Here is a 14,539-nt window from a genome sequence, read left to right on the forward strand (position 1 = left end):
ATTGGATTTCCAGCTTGTGTTCGAAACTTAACTGCATTTAAGTGTGTTCACTCACCCTGCAACGTATGATGTATAAACTTCCCCTTCTACAATGATATAAAGATAAAAGGTAATATTAGAATAATAATAATAAGATAAAAGGTAATATTAATGTACTTTAACGGAAGAAATTCCCGCGGAGTTTAAATCATTTTTTTTTTCTTCGCTTTTTTTTGTTTTTACCTTCGAAAAATGGTGAAGCTTGACATATTAGAGAGAGAAATAAATTTAGTGTTGATATTTTGTTGCAATGAAAGCTTGTATTTTATGAAGTAAGAAGTTAAGGCTTTGAAAAAAGGTCTGAACGGCAAAATTAAATTCCGTGAAAATTTCTTCCCCTAAAGTAACAAGATTAAGCTATTCATAGTAAACTTATATTAGGTAAGATAATTTAATAAACTATTTATTAATATCCGAGCAGATTCTGATACTCTACGAAAATAAGCTTATGAGCGAGCGTGATGATTGCCTAAAGCGGAACAACCGCAACAATTTAAACGCTTATCATAAACCGAAACATTAAATCCAGTATCGTTTTACTCAACGAAATAGAAGCCCGAGGGCTAGAAGCAAATCTTTAGTTTTTCTCAGACAAGAAAAAGTGAAGTCTTTAAAATGTGCGCCGTATTTTTAATGATGGATTGAATCTAGCGGTTTCTTTGTTTTCGTGTGGTACATTTTTGAAAATCTGTTTTGCTGTCAATCCGACATTTGTGTAGTCTAGCAAGCTAGACGACTAATTCAGACATAGTAGAAATAAAGCAGTAAGTAATGGAGGGAATGATTTTAGTCGACTAGAAACCTTTGTGCACTAACTCCAAACAATATTACAATTATAATTTTTTCCCGCTCAAAAAAGTTCTTGAAAAAAAAAGTGTGGATTTGTGTATTAAAAATTCTTCCTTTGAGTTGATTTTGTTTTGAGAGTTTTTTGTTGCTTGGGGCCGTCCCCATAGTACGTACGCACTAAAATGTCGAAAATCGAGTACCCCCTCTCCCCCTGTACGCAAGCGTACGCAAATGGCTTCACCCCCCCCTTCGGTTGAAGAAAATTTCGAATTTAAATCGTTTGGCTCGGACCTTTACTTCATACATGAAACTCAATGTTTATCAAGAAACTTTTTCTTTTCCTTGATACGTATAACAAGCGTAAAAATCGACAAAAAAACAAGCAAAAAAGGGCTATGAAAAAATTTCTCTCTGCGTACGTACATTTTCCTTTGACCCCTCCCCCCTGTACGCAAACATACGCTTTTGAGAAGATCCCTCCCCCCCTTAGTGCGTACGTACTATATGGACGGCCCCCTTGATAAACTGTTTTCTCGCGCTATGCAAGTTTCTGCGTAACTAGCCGGAGATTCTATAAGGCCAGAACACCGGATTCTTCCAGTCGTTGTACAAAGTAAATCCCGTAACAATAATCGTATTATCATATAACGCCTATACTACTGTATTACACTCTAGACTCCAGTCTAGCATTTGTGTGGAATCCAAGCGGACTGCGCTAGGCCGCGCAACTTAGGTTGGATTTAATGGCTTCAGATCCTACCTAGGAGATTCACTTCTAGCCCATCGGGCTTCTATTTTGTTGGTTATACTAACCATTACCTCCTGCTGCAACATCAACTGGCATCTCTGGAGAACGGGGCGTTATTGGCGGGGGTGGTGTGTTAGGATTATGCGTGGATGATAAGGCATCCCTTGTTGCGCTTGGGTTTTCTATAGGTTTCTTTTGACTGCTATCCGCGAAAAAGATTTGCCTTAAAAAATGTATACGTTTATTATATTATATCCTTGACCCAGCAGTCTTAAGAGGAGCGAAAACATGGCAATTTTACAGAAGTAACATTTTGATATATACTCGATTTTTTATTTATTTTCTTATTTATTCATAGAATATATTTGACAGGTCTATCGACCTCTACGAAATAAAATATTGTCTAATTCTTCATCTGTCGTCCAGTCGTCAGAAGATATGGACAGAGAAGACGTTTTTTTGGTCTTTGTCCTAGGTTTTCGAACTAGATGAAGGTTTGTTCTAGGGCTTCCTCTTACATGCCAAACGAAATCATCATTTTTTAAATTCATTTTTTTTCGCCTTTTGGCACATATCTTTTATAATTTTTCTTTCGTTGATGGTGAAGTCGTCAATGCTAAAGCCACCAATTTCGTTGAATCGTTTCAGCTTATGCAGATTTTGCATTATCCATTCTCCATATTTTTTAAGATCAACTTGATTGGACGCTATTGTAGCCCTTTTCTGTTTTGTCCAATGCGATTGTGGGATGGTTTGATATCTTGGACGCCAATGTTACCTAGTATACCTTCAATATCTATTTTGTCTTGTTCCTGTTGTTCCTCTCATCTACCTCTAATTCCACCATTCCATGTATAATAATGTTTCGTTTTCTTGATTCGGTGTCTCTTTCTTCATTCTTATTTTCTTGTTGGCGTTCTCTCACTGCTGATTTGAAAGTATCCTTGTGTTTCTTAGTTATTTCAGCCTATGTTTTTTCTGATGTTTTTTCTATGTATTTCGTCGTTTGCTGTCTACTTGGTTTTTATTTCAAAGTATGCCATCTTATTGGTTAAGATGCTTTCGATATCGTTCTTAAGGCTCCTTATATTTCTATGTTTTTCACACAAAAACGTTATTGATGACAATGCTCACCATCAAGCATGATTCAATTGTCAATAAAACTGATTTTTGCGGCCAGAACTTTCTATTTATTTTTTCCCTACAGCCCTTCCCTCTCCCCCCTTCAACAATCAATAATAAAGTTATTGCGCTATGATATTCGCTAAACGCTATATTTCCTGACTGATTTTTTTCATTTTTCTCCTCGCATTGCTATCTAACTTTCATCATCAGATAGGTCCATTCAGTATCTAGCTTGTTTTTCTTGCTTTTTGTCGGTTTTTTCGATCATGTTTTTGATTTTGCTGAATTTTAACTCGGTTAAAATGACTAGAATTATCTGAGCCTCTCTTTCGTTCAATAACTTACATGTTAGGATATCCAGCCTGTATGGTAAGCTTTTTTATTTTTGATGTTTCTGGTTTACTGCCTAGTCTTTCTAAATCGCTTTGCATTCTAAAATCGGAAGGCAACCACGCATGCGTACTTTGTCATATACAATAATTGCGAAAAAAATTGCCGACGCTGGGTTTACAAGCGCCTTGGTAGAACTAACCAGATCAGATTGGGATTGTTTTCTGCACACCACGCTTATGTTCTAAAGGGTTGTGTAGATATGATAGATATGACCCTCCGAATGCATTCGGAATGGGTCCTACCCACGAAGGAGAAGGAATCACGGCGCTGACAGACACTGCGACTTGACAGGCGCGAGCTGCCAAGCCATGGCGTATACAAGGGTTGTATAAAAACAAATAAACCAGCTGCGCTGGAAGCTCCGGCTTAAGAGATCAAAAGATGTGAAAGATGAGTTTATTGAGTTAGTTGTGTTAGAACGTTGCCCACAAACTACTAATCAGAACAAATCAGAAAGCAAAGCAATAAATCTATTGCAGAGCGAGTATGAGAAATAATCTTAATGAATAAATAAACCAGCTGGAAGTTTAGCTCTTCTAAGTGATTACACATGCACTTTCTTGCCTAAAGAACCAACCCCACCCCCGCCCACTCATCCTCGACTAAAAAGTTCAAAATTGGAGTTAAAGGAGATAAACATTTAGAAGTCAATATTTCCAAGTTCTTATAAATTTATTTTTTTCTAAACTTGCCAATAGCAAAGCCATGATGCGCCGATGATTTGATTGTCCGGATAAAATTTCGGGAGAAAAATAGCCTAAATTAGAGGCCACAGCTTTTAGCTAAGCATTATTTTTTCTGTTGGGATAATACCTGGAGGAGAGTAGGATAAACCAAATAAAATGGTACAATAGTGTATTTGGAAAAAACCTGTTTTGGGTCTGAAAAATCTTCAAAAGGAACGGTCGCCCCAGCCAATGAAATTACGACAAAGTCCAAAAAATATAATTTTCAATTATAACACTGTGAAAATTTCTCCGATCTTGTTCAAATTTACACAGAAATTGTGTTTTAGTATCCTTTACTGAATTCTCATAGTGATATGTTTGTAAAAAATCTGTGTCGCGTTTGAAATAAATCAAAAGGAATGGTCGCCAGCCGCAATGAAATTATGACAAAGTCCAAACACGATCATTTTCAGCCATAACACTGTGAAAATTTCTCCAATCTTGTTCAAATTTACACAGGAATTGTGTTTTAGTATCCCTTACTGAATTCTCATAGTGATATGTTTGTAAAAAATCTGTGTCGCGTTTGAAAAATCAAAAGGAACGGTCGCCAGCCGCGATGAAATTACGACAAAGTCCAAAAACAATCATTTTCAGCCATAACACTGTGAAAATTTCTCCAATCTTGTTCAAATTTACACAGGAATTGTGTTTTAGTATCCTTTATTGAATTCTCATAGTGATATGTTTGTAAAAAATCTGTGTCGGGTTTGAAAAATCAAAAGATACGGTCGCCAGCCGCGATGAAATTATGACAAAGTCCAAAAACGATCATTTTCAGCCATAACACTGTGAAAATTTCTCCAATCTTTTTCAAATTTACACAGGAATTGTGTTGCAGTATCCTTTATTGAATGCTCATAGTGATATGTTTGTAAAAAATCTGTGTCGCGTTTGAAAAATCAAAAGGAACGGTCGCAAGCCGCGATGAAATTACGACAAAGTCCAAAAACGATCATTTTCAGCCATAACACTGTGAAAATTTCTCCAATCTTGTTCAAATTTACACAGGAATTGTGTTGCAGTATCCTTTATTGAATAGACCTTTTCGCCTTTCCGTCCGCCATCTTGAATTGTATGCAAAAATACAGGAACGAAAATGCCGTGGTTGGATTTAGTTGGAATGTATGCAAAACATATGCAAGTTTACACAAAGACTAAAAAGACAACAAAGCATCTTATAAATAAATATTATAATCATTAGAACAATAAAAGATGGAATTTCTTAATCCAAAAGGAAATATTTACAGAACAACAAAAGCCTTTTAGGAATTTGTTCTTAAAGACATTGCATTTCCATATTCTGTTTATATGTCATAAAAAAATTCCACGAAGACGGAGTACACACATCAAACTTTCAAATCACGCAAACTGAAAGCAGTAATTATGACGTCACACTTTCTCAATGTTTTGATTTGATCATTTGGCGGCTCTATTCCCAGGAGAATAATTTGCCGTTAGCCGAATAAGGATCGTTTTTTACCTTCGCGGGTGATTTTTCAGTTTGAGTTTCTGTCTAATGTTATGGTCTTTTGAAGTGCTTGTTCTAAGAGATGAGTGAATATAATTGTTTTTAGTTTTCAAGAGAAGCAAATTTAATCTTTCTTCTACAAGATTACACTTTAATATAATGCCAATTATGCATGTAAGTTTTTAATTCATACTTTCTTTTTGCATATGTTTTGCATACTTTCTAAGGGAATTTCACCACGGCAATTCGGCCACCATAATTTTTGGATACAATTCAATATGGCGGACGGAAAGGCGAAAAGGTCTATTCTCATAGTGATATGTTTGTAAAAAATCTGTGTCGGGTTTAAAAAATCAAAAGGAACGGTCGCCAGCCAGTCAACAATGATGAATACAAAACAGGATCATTTTCAGCCATACACATATGACATAACACCACAAAAACTACTCAGATCGTTTTCAAATTTGCACTGTAATGTTGTAATTTTAGTATTCTCTTTTGAATTCCAATGGCTGTTGTGTGTTTGAAAGTTTCATTGTCAAGTTAAAGAGTTTTATGGTTTTGTGCGTCTAGAAGAGAAGTTAGCCATATATATGTAAGATTTAAAAGCACTCGATCAGCTGACGATTCATGGCCAAAATTTCTCCAAAGTCTTTCCATATTGTTAGAGAACCAGTTATGCATCAAACTTCTCATAAATCATGTCCAAAACATCATGAATAATGATGAAAATGATCAATTTTTTACTGAGATTTGGCTATTCGCTACACAGTCAGCTAGCCCACTTTCGGCAGCCATCTTTTTCTAAATACTTTCGGCCGATCAAATCCACAGATATCAAATCCAATATCATCGCAATCCAGATAATCCGTTTTTATTAAATCGGAATAGATCATCGGATTAGATAAACAAAAAAAAATGTCTTGACGATTGTCGGAAGAGAGAATTAAAGGCTCCTAGGCCGGAGCAAAAAAACAAAAAATAAATAAATAAAATGTAATCTCGAAAACGTAAGGACCGCGTATCTTGACTTTCCGGCGCACAACAAGATTCTTGTTGTAGAATTTTCCGCAGGAGGACTATTTTCCTCAGATGTTTAATTTTCAAGCGTCTTCAGAGGTTTACCGCGCGCGTAAGAAAATTATGAACATCTGTTGTCAGGTTAGGTAGACCAAGCTATAAAGAGCAGAGACATCAAAATGAGAAATGGTAATTTACAGCTTGGATATCTAGGCCTTAACTTACATGTTTGGGTTTTTTTTCATCAATTCGTCGCATTCTTTTGAGAAATTTCTTCTCTGTTCTTCGTATCTAAAAATGAATTTTAAGCTTACCAAACTGGCACGTTATTCGTAAGCTACTTGCCTTTTCCAATTTGACTTAGACTTTTCTTCAAATTAGACTTAAACTTTTCTTCAAATTAGAGAGAGAGAGTTATAAAAAGTTATATAGTCCGAATTATAGTCAGCATTTTACACTATAGTTGACTAGCTCTCTCTTATTCGAGCTTTAACCCTATTGTACCTGGTGACCTCGTATATGGAGCTTTTCAACTGAAATTCTCGGAAAAGAATGCTCGGGTAAAAACGCTGGTTTTAAGCCCTTGATAAGGGGTGTCAGTATTTTAGATTACAAAAAAAGAATGAGAAATAATCGAATTTTCAATTTCATTTATACAAGCTCAACTAAAGCGTCATTTTGGTCTATAATACATAGGGGTATCTACATTCGAATTATAGTGAGCATTTTACACTACTTTCCAATGTTTTTAGTTCGAATAATAGAAGGTCGAATTAGAGTTACATTCGAATAATAGTGAGCATTTTACACTACTTTCCAATGTTTTAGTTCGAATAATAGAAGGTCGAATTAGAGAGTTGACTGTAGTTAAATTGATGTATAGTATCGACTAGTCAATTTGGTTGCGGAAAGAGATTGGGCTCTTACACGAAAGGATTAAAATTTTTGAGCCCTTTAATGATCCAGGAGAAAAACCAGGTTTACTGATTCCGGCTATAGAAAATCGAAGATTTAAAGGAACATTAAGGTACTTGTGAAATTTGTCAACAAGCTATATGTAGTGTAAAGATTGTTGGAAGATTTAACAAAAAAAGACACCTGAAAACTTTTAGTTTCGAAATCAAATCCGAATCCTTCATCATGGGAAGCAAAAAGTGGAGTCGTTTTGAAAATTTCGTCAAACTTAAAATAGTCGGAAATGGCCCAAAATTGGCCACTAGACTAAAATTTTCAAGCTCTCTAGGACTCATAGTACAGTATTTAACGAATCGGAAGAGAGTGTATCAAAACAGACCTTTTTGTGAGTTTATCACGTAAACTTTTCCTTAATTTTTCTGCTTCTTTGTCATTCTTTTCGTTGAATTCTTTCTTGTAATAATTCTTCTATAACAAAAAACATAAAAAAAACAGACGGTATATAGTATGTTGGATTTAAAGTATTCGTTCAAAATAGCAAGCAAAACAAAGACTAGTGCATGAACTTTAATTACTACTCTCGGGTACCTAATAGCCGTCCCCCCCCGCTAATTAATTTTTCCATTATAACATTCCATTCCATAACATTCTTATTCCAACCCCCCGCCGGAAAATGTTTTTGAAAGTTCCCTCTTTTGTCCTGATTCTGCTGTATTAGCCTCCTTTTCAAAGGTTTTCCACCCAGGACATTTTTATTCCAACCCCCCCCCGCTTATTCCAAACCCCCGGCTATTAGGTACCCGAGAGTAGTTGTTTGTATTCAAAACATATCGAAACCTCACAGATCCACTGGGGCCCCTTGCCACTTGAAAATTTGTCTAAAATATCGTCCCGGTGGAAAATTATCCTCCAATTTTCGTCTCCACTGAAAATAATCAAATAAACCAATTTTTTCCCCATTCCCACTTAATTTTCTGACTCGAAAACAAAAGAATTGAAATTCCTAGCCATAAAAATATGGGAATATATCAATCCCCGTTATTTTTATTCCCACTAAAACTAGCGGGTTTGTGAGATGAGAGTGTGAGAAAGAATAACAAAGCTTACGCTATACTCTCGTAGCAGGCAGTATTTTTTCATACAGATATAAGCATCCTCCAAACGACCTTCCTTGTTATGCTTTTTACCAGCTTCATGAACCTCCACCAAAACTTTCAATATCCTACAAAATTCAAAAAGTCTTCATAAATCTAGTGCCAAAGGAGGAAAAGAAAGCTCTTCGTTTCATGGGGACATTTAGCCTGTACCATCCCACCTGTACCATCCCGCACACGGGAATTTTTAATATTTTGAAAAATTTTTCCGTGTGTCGGTCTGTTTCGGTTATCAAGATCTGTGTCTCAATTTGATAAAACGAAAGCATGTAGGAGTGCACTTTTTCAAAATCAAAGATACCATCAGATACCATTACATTGAAGCGTTAAATCAGGGATATGTAATAGCGGAGCTGGATGAAGGACGAGAATTCCTTAGCGGATTGCTCCTTTGTCTTTTCTATTGTAAACTGTTCATAATAGAAATATATCTCTGTCCCCTAGAGTGTTCTGTTTTTATAAGAAAAATGAAGCAGACAAAGTATTCATGCAGTACGTTTGCATTATGTTTTGCTATGATGTTCCCGCTTTTCATCAAAATAATATTTGCAAAAGATACCCCAAAAGCTTCTTTGTAAATGAAATCTAATTTTATCAGGCTGTGTTATGTATTTGAGAAGCTTTCATGATTTCTCTTTAAAAATTTCGGATGTAAATATTTTGACAAATATTGTTTCAATTGACTTGAAATTTTTTCCATAATCAGACATACCGACTTGCTACCTGAAAATATGTTAGAAAGTGAGGCACCCCGCGGTGTAGCGCGGTATTTCAAATGAAAAAGAGCTATTTATAATCTTACAGAAGAAATTTCTTATAACTTTACTAATGAAAACAATGTTTTTCATTTTTTTAAATTGTCATTCACCAATGTTTTACAGACCCTCTTGATAATTAAAAGTTAAATTATCCTACCTTTCAGTCAATAGAGCTTACGACTCTTAATTAAGGAAGATCGATTAAAAGTGACAATGCAATGTGTTTGACTCTTTGTTACGTATACGCTTTGTATTGTAAAACATGAAAGATTCTATACAGTATTATGGCCCCCAAAACGGAGACGGCCCCCAAAACGGAGGTCGCCATTAAAATAAAGATTCTGACTTGTAGATTTATCAGAATTAAACGATTTTTGTTTATTTTGAAAGAATGATGGTTATACTTAAAAATGAGCATGTTTTTGCTGGTTTGAGACGGATTCAAAAAAGTATATTTGCGTCTGAAGGAAATATTTTAACACCAAAATTGGATAAAAATTGCATATAACTCACTCTAGCTCCTTGGATATTGAAAATAAGTTATGAAAATAGGGTATAGGAAACTTTCTACACCTAATGCCGTTCAGAATATGCAGATACATTTGTGACTTTAGAGGCTGGGTAAAAGATATGGCATCTTAAAGGTCAACCAGTATTTTGGAGCCCTAGAATCAGCATGGATAAAACCAAAAATTCTAAATATGAGAAACAGCAAAAAATCTCGGAATTCCATTTCTATCAACTTGACTTAATAGTTTATAACAAAAAATTAAATTATATATAAAAAATTTTGCTGAATCAGCAAAAACGGCAAATTCTGTAATTTTTTTGCAAAATATAGGAGAAAAATACCGTTAAAGCTTAATATTTTCAGTTTCAGTTAAGCTTTTTTCTAAAATTTTCACAGCTTATTCCATACATGAATGAAACTATTTTCAAAAGAGATTGGTTTTCAGAAACTTGATTAAGACGTTGTTAAATCAAAATTGTCATTTTGAAAATTTCTAAATTTTCAGTTTGGACTTTGCAATATCGAAAATCTTGAAATATTTCATAAAAATCATAAATTTTACATCTATCGGGTCGTAAATTTAAGGGAAAACACAAATATGTTCATAGTTTTTCCCCCTATTACCACTGGGCTTAATAATTTGACTTTAACTACACCTACGTTTTGGGGGCCACAAACCTCCGTTTTGACAACCAGGGGTATACTGTAAAAATTTTATCAAATAAATTTATGCCCAAAACCCTCTAAATCACATTTCAAAACTATGGTCAAAATTTTGTATTCATATCTTAAAGTTATCTCGAGAAATCGCTAAATTGCAAACCTCCGTTTTGGGGGCCATTAGAAAAAAGCTACCTATCTTTAAGCGATTGAAAAATATTGTTGAAATTGAAAATTTTGAAAAAGAACTTCTGGGAAATAAAGTAGAGATGTTAAAGTTTTTCATGCAGCAAAAATTTTTGTAATACCTCTTTTCCTCTAGATTTGAGAGAAATTTTAAATTTGATAGACGTTTTGGGGGCCACATACTGTAATAACAATTTAATTAAGGAAGCCTTCCAGTGTAAACGCGCCCTAACTCTTTACCATGATAATTAAGCTCGCTTTGCTCGCTGTCATTAATCAAATGTATTTCTCACTTATAAGAAATATGTAAATGGTTTCTTGTATTTTCCAAGGAAAGTTCACTTTTTAGTATTCTGAGGACTTGATTTAAACATTCTTTCTCTACGGTGGAGAGAGCAGATAAACTCGATAATTCAAATTTATCTGGTCCTGGTCGCTGGTCAAGGTCGCCATTATTTTCTGGTCGATGTTTAGAAACTCCCCGCGTTCACATAAGCATAAACAAAGGATGCGTGTAATGAACAAAAGGTTTTGCGATTTCAAAACTGGATGACACGGAGAAAGAATCTCGAGACAGTGCGAACAGTGTTTTTGATGTATGGATATCAATATCATTCAATCACAGGCTTCTTTGGAAATATCAATAAAAAATCAACCGATGAGAAACCTTCAGCAAAATCAATTGACATGGGCATACAGGAAAACTGGGAGCCGGGAGGCGGGAGGCTGAACCGGGAGCCGGGAGTCGGGAGGCTGAAATCGAAAGTGGGAGGCGGGAGGCGGGAGGCTGAAAACGAAAGTGGGAGGCGGGAGGCTAAAATCGAAAGTGGGAGGCGGGAGGCTGAAAACGAAAGTGGGAGGCGGGAGGCGGGAGGCTGAAAACGAAAGTGGGAGGCGGGAGGCTAAAATCGAAAATGGGAGGCGGGAGGCTGAAAACAAAAGTGGGAGGCGGGAGGCTGAAAACAAAAGTGAGAGGCTCATTTATGAGGCCAAGCACAAACGTTTTTGGTCAAGGGATAGGTAACAAAGAGCTAAGAAAAATCAGATCATTTATTTTTTATAAACACACACAATCATCCATCATGATCAAAAAAACTATTTCAAATAGTATGTTTATTGAAACCAAGTGTTTTCCTAGGAAGCGTTTCTCTTTATAAAAATAATTTTACATAAAAATATAGCAAGCTTTGTTTCGAAACTGCTGATGCAAGATTTAATTACAAAAAAATATAACATGATAGTTTTCGAGTGTTATATATATTTAGTGCAATCGGCCCTTGCATGTTGGAAATAATCTAAAATCATTTCTTTAAGAAGTCAATACCTTGACAGGGTAAAATTATACAAGTCATGGTAAAATAAAGGTTTCATTATAGTCATTTTTCACTTCACTTACATAAAACCTGCGTGGCCGAGTGGATAAGTCGATGAAACGGTATCTGAACTGTAATGATTTTAGAGAGTTCGAATCCTATACGGTGCGACGAAAATTGCGTTATTTTGTCTGTTTTGTCAACATTGATCAAACTTTTTCTGGTTTTATGAGCTCTTGTTGATATTTTTGAAACTTTCTGTTAAAATTTTAAGAAACAAAAATTGGGGGGAGGGGGCCGTCAGGCAAATTGACCGACACCGCGACGGGTATCTGCGACGATTAAGGGTATGTTTTCCAATTTATCAGAAATGCACTGTAAGGGTGGAAATTTCAGCAAATCTATGGGAAAAATTATTGCTCAAAAAATCTTGATTGCTCGAAAATCTTGATTTTTTTTGCTCTAAAAGAGTTTAAAATTTGAAAAAATGCATTGTAAGGGTATGAATTTTTTTCTGCACTGTAAGGGTGCGATTCTAAAAGCCAATTTTTTTGCCGCACATACTGTCAATTGGTAAACCCCCACCCCCGGGAGTGTCACCTCAGCTCAATGCAGTTTGATTCAAGTATAGTATTTCAAAATGGATCAGGTTGGTTAGCGGGTGGAGAGTCAAGAGTCAAGAGTTATGACTTTCCCTTCTCTTGGAAATCCAATGTTCCAAAACTTTCAACTAAAAAAAATGCAAAAAAATTGGCTTTCGTCTTTTTTTATTATCTTATAAACACTTTTTTCAGAACCACAAGTGAAAAGAAAAGCAAAACTGACTGAATATGCTGCCAAAAAAGTGATTGACAGGTCTAGAAAATGATTGACAGGCCCGGGTTAGATATTTCCGTGAGCAATCTCGTTATATTTATAAATAAACCAGCTGTGCTGGAAGGTCAGCCCGAAATTATAAGAAAGATTAGAAGATAAGAAGATTAAAATAATTAATTCAAGGAAAACTAGTTGTCCCGTATTTTCCAAGGAAAATTAGTTATCCCGTATTTTCCAAGGAAGATCACTAGACCGTATTTTCCAAGGAAAATCACTGGTCCGTATTTTCTGAGGAAAATTAGTTGTTGCGTATTTTCCAAGGAAAATTAGTTATCGCGTATTATTCAAGGAAAATTAGTTATTGCGTATTATCCAAGGAAAATTAGTTATTGCGTATTTTCCAAGGAAGATCACTAGACCGTATTTTCCAAGGAAAATCACTGGTCCGTATTTTCTGAGGAAAATTAGTTCTTGCGTATTTTCCAAGGAAAATCCTTTGTTCCGTTCTTTCCAAGGAAAACCAATTATCACGTATTTTTCAAGGAAAATTAATCATTACATACTTTCCAAGGAAAGTCAATTGCTATAGCTAATTTCCAAAGGAAATCATTTGTGTCGAATTGTCCAAGGAAAATCACAGCACTTTATTGATTTTCTTTTGGAAGAAAAGGTATTTCCCTTGCAAAAAATACAAAATAACTGAAATTCCTTGAGCAATCATTAGTTGAATTTTTCTTTTTGAAAAAGAAGATTATTATTCCCTTGAGAAACACACAGAAAATCAATTTCCTATGCAAAAATTCATACCCTGTCTTATTTAATTGAAAATACAGATTTTATTTATTTTTCTCTTGGAAGACTGGTCAGAATGATGATTTCACAAACTGGGGGGAGAGTCTTCAAAAAGTCATGCATCCGACATGTTCTAGTCCAACAGCTAAAAATTCCGATAGGCAATAGAAGCTTGCTCCAGTTTTTCCGAAACCGATTTTGTCTGACAAAAAGTGTCAAAAGAATATTTGTTTCAGAAAATACGTTATTAGCCTGTCTGACTAGCCAACCAATTTTTAACACTTCACAGTAGGCGGAGGACCTTGTCCGTCTAGTACAGACTTTTAAACTAAATTTAGGAAAAAGTCTCTCAAAGGGTCCCAAAATCATCAAAATTTTGTCTCTCAAAGGGGCGATTTTCGATTTTTGCTTTGGACATACCTGTCACCTCGCAAACCTAGTACCTAGTACTGTTTGACATTCTGTTTTTATCTTTTTGAAGGCGTTTTCAAGCTCAGAAAATTATGGTCTGTACCTCAAGACTTGAGGACCGTTATAAAGCCAGGGAGTGCTTGAAAAATCAATGTTTTCGATTAGGTCTGAAATATTTTTGATCCCTGTGGATAGATGCGTTTAGAAAAGAAAAAAAATACACATGGGGGAATCGAACCCTGCACCATCCTACTTTGAAACTGTTGCTCTACCGACTGACCTAATTAGACGAATATATATAGTGAAAGCAAATGTCTTTATATTACCATAAAAAGTAATAAAAAATGACGTAATGTAATTGCGTAAAACATTTTCATTGGCGCATACAAAACAATAGGCAGTTGTCGATACTGGCGTAATCAATTGAGAGCAGGTGTATTCCGATCAGAATAACAACTAATACTTGCTTAGCGCTAGCCATTAGCGATTTCTAGAAATCCGTTCGGGAATGTTTTGCCGAAAACATAAATCGGGGAAACAATTTTTTTGAACGGAAACGGATGATGGAAAGAGCCGATTTGAAAGCTCAGCGGGCTGACCAAAAAGTAATATACTTGTATGTGGAAAGCCCAATTATTCTACTTTTTCGAATGCTGTGTCATGGAATTTTTTAAACAATTAAATAGAACGGGGTTTCCTCTGATGTAAAC

At 35.4% G+C, this 14,539-nt stretch overlaps 2 protein-coding genes across 4 annotated transcripts in view; one reads left to right on the top strand and one right to left on the bottom strand.

The window, feature by feature from the left end:
- The window catches only part of LOC136817785 (centrosomal protein of 70 kDa-like), a 75,422-nt gene that overhangs the window by 13,963 nt on the left and 46,920 nt on the right, over positions 1–14,539 (top strand). The window lies entirely within an intron of this gene.
- The window catches only part of LOC136817920 (uncharacterized), a 29,846-nt gene that overhangs the window by 12,517 nt on the left and 2,790 nt on the right, over positions 1–14,539 (bottom strand). For 2 of the 3 annotated variants that reach the window (XM_067074263.1, XM_067074261.1), the window contains exons 2-6: positions 8,336–8,450; positions 7,608–7,696; positions 6,539–6,604; positions 1,642–1,799; positions 56–86 (exon numbers count right to left, since the gene is read on the bottom strand). In XM_067074263.1, coding sequence (XP_066930364.1) covers positions 56–86; positions 1,642–1,799; positions 6,539–6,604; positions 7,608–7,696; positions 8,336–8,450 — 459 coding nt within the window. The remainder of the gene's footprint in view (positions 1–55; positions 87–1,641; positions 1,800–6,538; positions 6,605–7,607; positions 7,697–8,335; positions 8,451–14,539) is intronic. The other variant, XM_067074262.1, reaches the window with a different exon arrangement.

This window comes from Clytia hemisphaerica, unplaced genomic scaffold (assembly GCF_902728285.1).
Source record: "Clytia hemisphaerica strain Z4C2 unplaced genomic scaffold, Clytia hemisphaerica genome assembly, whole genome shotgun sequence".
NCBI lineage: Eukaryota > Metazoa > Cnidaria > Hydrozoa > Leptothecata > Clytiidae > Clytia > Clytia hemisphaerica.